The 9,083-nt window shown below is 40.7% G+C and overlaps 1 protein-coding gene across 3 annotated transcripts in view; it reads right to left on the bottom strand.

Annotated features, from left to right (window-relative positions):
- Positions 1 to 255: 255 nt before the first annotated feature.
- The window catches only part of NPHP3 (nephrocystin 3), a 51,283-nt gene continuing 42,455 nt past the window's right edge, over positions 256 to 9,083 (bottom strand). For 2 of the 3 annotated variants that reach the window (XM_061587931.1, XM_061587932.1), the window contains exons 23-28: positions 8,850 to 8,925; positions 7,497 to 7,624; positions 5,805 to 6,045; positions 4,404 to 4,529; positions 2,776 to 2,891; positions 256 to 2,242 (exon numbers count right to left, since the gene is read on the bottom strand). In XM_061587931.1, the coding sequence (XP_061443915.1) occupies positions 2,062 to 2,242; positions 2,776 to 2,891; positions 4,404 to 4,529; positions 5,805 to 6,045; positions 7,497 to 7,624; positions 8,850 to 8,925 (868 nt within the window). In that variant the 3' untranslated portion in view covers positions 256 to 2,061. Of the gene's footprint in view, positions 2,243 to 2,775; positions 2,892 to 4,403; positions 4,530 to 5,804; positions 6,046 to 7,496; positions 7,625 to 8,849; positions 8,926 to 9,083 lie in introns of those variants that run through there. The other variant, XR_009758277.1, reaches the window with a different exon arrangement.

The following is a 9,083-nucleotide window of genomic DNA, read 5'->3' as shown; positions in this document are numbered from 1 at the left end:
GTGTATAAGTTTATATTTTTTTAAGCTTGGCCAGATGGCAAACTAGCACTCCGTGGGAGGGGCCACAGTAACGGTCTGTTTGGAGTGTTAACTTTTTCCTGCCTCACGCACTAGCAAGGAAGACAATACCCACTTGGCGGTCTTCTGGTGCCCACAGAGAAACACCTTTCTGGTGAGTAAAACGGTTCCTTCTTCAGTATTTGATGTATACCCAAAGGAAGTAACATAACTGAGCAACTACAAATACTGCTTTTAAATTTCAAAACTGGCATAAAGTTTAGTTTACAGAAGAATTTCGTCACAGAAGTCAAACTTTTTCTTCAGCTATTTGCTGCTGAGGTAATGAAAGGCTTCAAATATAGATTGGCATTAAAAACAACGGCAATAGGAAAAGACATTACTCAAGTGACCTATATATGTAACAAAGTCTGAGGCATGGTTCATATATAGCATTAAACTGGTTTAGAATAGCATGAATAAGCATTGGGCTTGCACACTCTTCTGGCATGGCTGCACTGAGTTCAGAAACGTTCACTTCCACTTTCAATTTAGTGTTGTGTCTCCAGTTAAGCTTGCCATGGTTAACTTCATAAAACCCAGCAGAAGTTGTCTTTTCTCTGTAAATCATAAGACTAATGACAGTTTGGGTACAGACAGTTAGTTTAAGAAGAAGTGGAAGTTTCCAGTTTGTTTGGTGTGGGAGATACTAAAGGTGTGTTATCTCCTCCTACCCCTTGTTCAGAAGGCAGGGAAGCATGCAGCAGTTGTTTGCACCAAACAGGAAGCTCCTCCCTGCTTTCGCTCAAAACAGTTACTAAATCCTGTACATCTATCTTTACTACTTAGTCTGGGCCTTCTTTCCATCTTTTTCTTGCTGGAAAGTCTCCTAAGCAAGCAAGTTCGTTTGATACTTCTAGCTCAACATCCATGCCATTGTACAGGCAGTTTTCATGAGGAGGGCACCACTTGTCCACCCAGGATTCAACACAGCTTTTACAAATCCCATTTTAGATTCCTACCTCCTTCCTCTCGTTTTGGTGTGTGAAGATATTCCAGGAACAGAGAGTTTTCAATGTCTACAATGTGAGAAGCCAAGCACTTCTGTTACAAGCATCACTACATGGGTTGTTGCTCATGCAATACCATTTTCTTTATTCTTACTAATATTGTAGGTTTCTTCCTGCTCCGGTCTGTCAGGACAAAACTGGAGAGGTGTTTTCTAGGAGAGGGATTAGTTTTTTGTACTAAGTCACATGGTTCCAAGTCTGAGTAAGTAGAGGGAGATGAGCCACCTTGGAAAGCTCCATATACCAAATCAGAAGTAACTTCACAGTGAGTACAGTGTTCGCATTTCCTTCAGCCTGTGCTGGGGGGGAGGGTGAATAGATGAGGCCAAAGTTGTTTTTAGATAATGTCATATATGAATGCAGTCTTTGTAAAATATAAAATACATTTTCCATTTCAAAAACTAAATTCTACATTTCTTATCAAATTACAACAGGTTTCATATTACTGTACCATTTTTTAAAATATTCCTCAACACCAGCCTCCCACCAATCTTCCAATCTGCTTGTGCAAGTCTCAAAGGGTTATGATTTGATGGTCAAGAAGTAAGAAAAAGGTATTAATCTCTTTTTGGGTCAATGTTTACTGAATATTATTTACAACCGTTCAAATTGCTTCTGAAAGAGGTAGAAAATAACACCATATCTGTCTTACAGTGCAGATGCATACTAACGTGAAATAACTATACCTAGTTATACATTACAGTTGAAAGCTAAAACTTCTGAGGCATTATAGAAGTCTGTAAACAATGTCCCAGTCCTTAACTGGGACTTAAATCCACATACTCTGTGCACGACCAGAGTGTCAGTATAACTAACACTACGTTTGAACTGTGTGAAAAGGTCCACACAATATTCAGCAATACTAAAAAAAAATTAAGTGTTCTGGACACTGCCATTCTCCTCCTCTTGTTCAATACGGCATTCCCTTTTTACTGTCTCTGAAGACTATGCCTTATTTCTTTGTAGCTTAAACGTATCCACATGCTACTGTTCATCACCTTTGTCCATGTTGCAAACAAACATTGGGAGAAAATGCACTCTTCAAACTGAGTGTGTCTCCACTTGATGAATGACGGGAAGTAGCCTTGCCACCCATCAACAAAGTCTCTGCTTCTTTGATTTCCATGGCTCGCTTGTAGAGTTCGGCAGCCTTCTCAAAGTCTCCTCCCTCGTAGCTTTGTAAAAAAGAATTAAAGAGTTAATAAAATAAACAAACAAACAAATAAATAAAATAAATAATAAAACAATCATACTCCAGATTGCTATTCTAGAACATTCACAGAATAGCAATGAATCTAAAGGGACGTCTGGAACATTAACTCTGTTTCCCCTAGGATATCCACTTTTCTGGAGATCACTTTAAAGTTCCCCCAAATCAGCATATGAAGGATGTTCTCCTACAACTTATATCACATTTAAAAAAGTCAAAAGAAACTGCCAAAGATTTCAGTGAAAACTGGTCTGACTCCTCGCCCCCCCCCCAAAAAAAAAATCAGCTTTGGTATGTGTGAACCTCTGCTGTGGTAAAACATTCCGCATTCACTTTCGTGGAGGTTGCAGATAAACATGTACAAAAGGTGCACCCAGATGTACTGTCTCAGCTAAAGTGAACAAAACAGCCTAAATGGTCTTTAAATCTTAAGCGTGCTCTTAAGTAAGCAAGCAGCCCACACATTCCATTTTTTAAAAATGTTTAGATCAAAGTTACCTAAGCACAGCCAAATTCTTTAATGTTTCTCCTACACGAGGGTGCATACGCCCAAAGCTGTCTTCATAAATTTTCAGTGCACGTTCATAAAGAGGCAAGGCTTCAGAGTGTTTTTTCTAAAAAGTAGGGCAGAAATGATAAAAGTACTGGTTAGAACAGGAATTACAAAAGTGTTTATTCAAATCTGTCCCACTTATTTTTATTAAAATTTTACATTCAAAATAATGAAAACCTTAAGATGTCTGAACCTAAGAGAATAAGTTGTAATAACTCTCATGCTTTGGCTAAGGTACAATACAAATCACAGAGGTAAAAGGCAGGAAGAAGTTCTGCATCTTTTGTAAATCAAGCCATAACATTAAGCCAAAGGACAAATCTCATCAAACCTGACTCAAACATTGCAAGGCTAACCTCTGAAGAAGAGAAGTATTGTGCTCATAAATTGATCTGAATGTGGACTTAGGCTAATGGAATTTACTGATAATCAATGTATGCAAGTACCTCAGTCAGTCTTTCATATGTACTGGGCATCCTCAAAAGTTCTTTCTCCCCCTTAAAACCTTGGAGGAAGTCATGAGTCAGATATTACCACAGGGCCCAATCCACCTGGATGTCCTTCTATGTAAGCCCATCAAAAGAAACTAGAACTATATGGTAGATTAGACGTGCACAGGCAAACTTCCGGATGGATTGTGCTCCATTTTCCTTTAAGGGATGGAAGGTCCTTTTAGATTTTTTGCCTATTTGGGCTGGGCCTAATTTTGCACTATCAACAGATAAGCAGGGTTGCTGTGCCTGACACCCAAAAGGAGCCATGCCAGGACTTTGCTAGGAAGCTGGCATCTACAAAGTCACGTGACCGTGCTGGGGGCACCCTCTCTCATACAAATGATTCCCAGCAGTACACATCCCTTCCTCCGAGCTCTAGCTTGTGTTGCAGTTTGGGAGGGGGAGGGAAACAATGGGAAACAAATCTTGCTGTTTATTATTCAAAATTTGGTGCAAGAGAGAAAAATCTCTCACCATAGTCCCAGGCTATAGCCTGAAGGCACATGAGGCCAGCACCCTGGTGAAGCTAAGCAGGGTCAGGTCTGGTCAGCACCTGGATGGGAGACTGCTTGGGAACCATATGTAAGCCGCCTTGGGTTTCTATAATGAAAAAAAGGCGGGGTATAAATTTAATAAATAATAATAATAAAATCTCCACCAAGCTCTCACCAAATGCTAGAGGATTTGGGCAAGTGTAGGGATTTGTGGCAAACACAAAGGGGGGAGGGATGGCCCATGAGCCAAGCTAACATCTGTGGGTCCCTTCTCATGAAGTTCCTGAAAGATTATGGCCTCCACCCAAACCAGGTTTTGCTAGCAGGCAAGGACTTGTGCTGGTGGAATGAGAAAAGTAACCAGCAACTATGCTCAAAATTGGTAGCATCTTGCTGATGCTATGCTGTACTTATCTGCTCGTAATTAGTCTTAAAACAAGAAGCATGTTTAGTCCTGTCTATTTAAAATCAGTATTTCATATTTACTTGATGAAGCTGCAATAGAGTAGGCCGCAAACATCCATTAGCAAACCACCTTGGTACAGGCGTTAAAAAGTGTAAAAAGAGAGGGTGGGGAAAACTTACCATTTGACAATAAAGAACTGCCAAGTTTACTAAAGCAGTCGCCACACTTGGGTGCTTTGGACCAAAAGATTTCTGCCTGATTTCAACCGCCAACTCATACAGAGGCACAGCTTTGTCAAGCTTTCCCTAGGAAACAAAGCAAACATGAGTTTGCTAGAAAGATTTCTATAGCCATCTTTCATTTCAGCAATGCAGCCCATTCAATCTATGCCATCATAAACAGTACAATGAAAGAGCTGGGTGTATACTCTGGGCTGAATATATTTGTATATATTATATATTTGGCATAATTTATTCTGCTGCTATTATGTCCACCACAGTCACAGGAGTGTAGTTGTCCAGGGTCCCAGGGAGTCTTAGACCCCTTGCTTTTTTGAGAGGAGGGTCCCACCAGGGTCCCTATGTCTCCAGAGTCCTTCCCTGCTGATTGGAGCCAATCAGAGTAAAAGGAGGTGAGTCAACCACTGAGAAGACTCTTCTCAGTAGCTAACACACTCCCCTTTCATAGTGACTGGCTTGTAGGGATATCTTCGTTGTGGGAGAGGGTGCGTGCAGGAAGAACTGAGAAGCGGGGAGACAATGACAGAGATCAGGCAAGCAAGAGAAAGTGGAAAAGGAGGTAAGGAAGGGAAGAACTTGAGCAGAAGGGGGGTCTCTCTCTTTCTGTTGCACAGCCTCTAGTTTGTTTGTTTTTTAACAAGGATCTTATTCTCAACCCAGCAGCAAAAAAGGGGGGAGCAGGAAGATGAATGGTTTTATTCCAGCTCAAAGCCAGGAGTAACAGGGGAGAAGGAAGAGAGAAAAATACTTCAAGGCGGCAGAGAGAAAGTGTGTGTGTGTGTGTGTGTTGTGATGGTGTTTCAGCTTTCAATGATGTTCTCTATATATGTATCAAGCATATTCATTTTACTTTACCATGCACAAGACTTGGGGGGGGTGTTGCAGCCAACACCAGAGGTTAGGATCAGGAATTTCCTTATTTAAGGTTCCTCCTAAAACTAAAACTCTGCTGAAATGCAGTTACTCTGAGACTTAGTAAGACAACCAAGAAGGGAAACTCGGCAAAGGAAGTTCCTTACATTACAACATCTTAGTATGTACGTGCACAGAAAACAGTAGAGCTAGCGGAAAGGCAACACATGAAGATCTGCATTGATTGTTGCAATGCATCGCAAGAGAAAGTATTCCAAACAAAGAGACTGGAAGCTTATTTTATTGTATAATCTTAGACGGGTTTGTGGTTATCATGAAGGGACCCTTCACTTCTGAATCTGCCACTACAACACTGGTCTCACAGGCTTCCTTAAAAGCATGCCACAAATTTCAATTTAAGGCATTATGCTAGATGACAGCTTTTAACATTTAAAACAAATACAAAATCCAGACATGTATTGCTCTTACCAGCTTCTTGTAGAGCACAGCAAGGTGTTTCACAGTGTAAGCCAGAGACGGGTGGTCAGGGGCCAGTGCTCTCTTCCTGATGTTCAGTGCTCTTTCATATAACTCCTCTGCCTTGTCATAGTTCTTCTTCTCATTGTTGAGGGCAGCTAGATTATTCAAAGACTGGGCACAATCTGGGTGGTCAGGCCCAAGAACCCGTTCTCTCATTTCCAGGGAGCGTTTCAGAAAAAGCTCTGCTGTCCTAAAGCACATTCATTTTAAAGGAATCTGCTGTGGCAAGACTAAAAATCCAGAATTGTAGGTGATCTAGTCCCACAATGTAAAACTGCATCCATCAAGACAGCTGCTGGTTAGGCTATATCACACTCTAGTTCAGCGGTCCTTTTCAGACCTTGGACCCACCTTTAACCCAAGGGGACCCATTTCTTAAATATTTTACCATGTATTTGAATGGGAGTGCTACTGTTGTGACCCATCTACATCAGGCCATGATCTAGTGGGTCCTGACCCATCAGTTGGACCAATGCTCTCTCTGGAAGTATGCTAACATAGCATTAACTAAACGGTCAGTGCTTTTCAGAACAGTTTTACATCCTTTGCTTTACCAGTGCTACAGGATGGTACAAGTCTATTCTGAAGCCACTATATTTCACTCCTGATAAAATGTATCCAATTCTTCAGTATACTGTGCATCACTAGTAGGAATTTGGCTTGCTTTGTAAGTTGGCTTTTCCTTTCAAGAAGGAAAAAAACTTCTGCCTAACCATGTTTGCAAGTGCTGGTTCATGCACGATAGTTTGCTCTACACATGAGCAGTACCCATTGTCCTTAGATATTTACTTGAATATGCAAATGAAACATTTGATCAAGGCAGCCATGGACATAGCAATTCCCACGATAGCATCACCACTTACTCCAAGACCTGTGACAATTTAGCTCTCGTTGAACCTGCCTTGAGACACATCTGCTAATTTTATCAAAAATCAACACAGCAACACAACTCTAATTCCAAAAGTCCCATGAAGATTAACTGACCCTGCATTTAAGATCACACTAACCGGTGCTGCTCCTGAGGCCATCCTAGAGCCAAACACTGGATGTCACAATGCACACAGCATAGGACTTATCTAGACTATCAATACCATAAAAAATTAGGGGTGGGAGTGAGATTGCACAAGGAGAGCATACACATTTAGACTCCAATTCTAACACAGTGTCTAACACATCTGGAAAATTAAGCAATGAAGGATTGGGATTATCCAGCAGATCCTGGTCCCCTATCATGCATGGCCATTATGTCATCTACATAAGGATAATGCTGGCTGTAAAATTATGTTTCAGTACAAGTTGATAAAAATCAAGCTCTTTTATAACTTAGAGTAAATTCACACATACCTAAACAGATATCAAGTCCATGCAGGAAGATATCCGTACACTGTAATTGCAAATCCCTTTGGCAATTTTCTTCAAAAGAGGCAGCATACATGTGAAATGCAGCAGTGATACATGCATTCTACATATGTTTGGGTGGATTTATTATGTTATGAATACATCTGATGTTACTACTTCCACACGGAACACTGCCACAGGTAAGAACTTTTATAGCACTGCTCAGGTCAGGAATAATGGTAGCCTTCCAACCAGCTCTAAGAAAAGGAGGTTTATGTAGGTCATTACAGAATCACTACTTACTCAAGATTATTTTGAAGGTAGTAGAGAACTCCAAGCTCATTAAGCGTTCGAGCATTATCAGATGTATCTTTACCCAAAGTGAGCTCCTCTAACTGCAGGGCTCGTTGGCGAAGAAGAGCAAATCCATACTAGGAAGAGAGTAAGAAAAAACTGTAACTGAAAAAAGAAATCACAGCATAAAATATTCTGTGGGTCATCGTAAGTGCTTCAAACAAGAGTGAAGAGGGACTCACTTGGGGCCAGCCAACATGTTACGTCTTAATTGTGACAAGCTGCTTCTGGGCTGAATCTCATCATCATCCAGCTGTGATATCTAAATTAGAGATTCTATGTGGGACTTTCTGCATGCAAAGCATGTGATCTAGCAATAGCACTTCCACAACTGCACTTTTAAGGGAAAGTGGCCCTTAAATTGGGATTAAAAGCAGCTGGAAATGACCAAATGGAAATGCTGGAAATGACTCAAGAAATGACTCCATCTAGTTTAATAACAAAAAAGTTTATTAAAAAGAAGTCAGTCTATGGCAAATGGGCACATTTTCCTCAGGATAATTATGAATAGGTTTATGCTTCTTTGGGAGAGCCAGTGTGGTGTAGTGGTTAAGGTGTTGGACTATGACCTGGGAGACCAGGGTTCAAATCCCCACATAGCCATGAAGCTCACTGGGTGACCTTGGGCCAGTCACTGCCTCTCAGCCTCATGAAAACCCTGTTCATAGGGTCGCCATAAGTCGGAATCGACTTGAAGGCAGTACATTTACATTTTTATGCTTCTTTAATAAAGTACTAACTTTTAAGCAAAAAGGGGGGGAAGAGGAAGCCTGTTTGATCAGGGACAATCAATAATTGATCACAAGTGGCAGATGGCAGCAGCTCCCAATATAATTTGTCAACAACAAAGGGGTAGGGAACCCAATGGCCCGCTGGATGTTGGACCACAACTCCTATTATCCCAGACCTTTGGCCATGCTGGCTAGAACAGACTGGAGTCAAAGTCACAGGTTCCCCACTCCTGCAGTGGTGGATGACACAAAACAGTCTGACACAAATACACCTGTATTCTATGTATTTATAGCGGCCTCGATTTTCCCACCCTGCCCCAACTGCCTGTATCTTCCTTCTTTATTTGAACTGAAATGTTTTCAGCTAAACATTCTAATACCATCACAAACCCTCTAAATATTTCTATCACAACTGATATTTAATTCAATTTATTGTGATTCCCAGACCAAAGCAAATTAACCTATGGTGTCTGGAATGCCCATTCAGTTTGACAATAATACATGCCAAACTTGTCACTGATTGTGAAAACACTCTTTAAAAAGCAAAACCTATGAAGTAATATGTATTTACCAGGCTACCTTTACGTCTCACAGCTTTTTGTTGAATTTTTAAGGATTTTTTCCTTAGATGTTCAGCTTGTTCATATCTAAAATGAATAAAAGAAATGGTGCAGATGCAATTACTAACATACCTACAAGTTAAACAGAGCTCTTAAAAGGGGGCATACTATGCCTTCTATCAAGAGATCTTGATTTCTTAGGCTGCAATTCTATGAGAAAGGACTGTCAGGACTGATTTCAGTAA

This window comes from Rhineura floridana, chromosome 10 (genome assembly GCF_030035675.1).
Source record: "Rhineura floridana isolate rRhiFlo1 chromosome 10, rRhiFlo1.hap2, whole genome shotgun sequence".
Taxonomy (NCBI): domain Eukaryota; kingdom Metazoa; phylum Chordata; class Lepidosauria; order Squamata; family Rhineuridae; genus Rhineura; species Rhineura floridana.
This window is presented reverse-complemented; position numbering and strand designations above follow the sequence as displayed.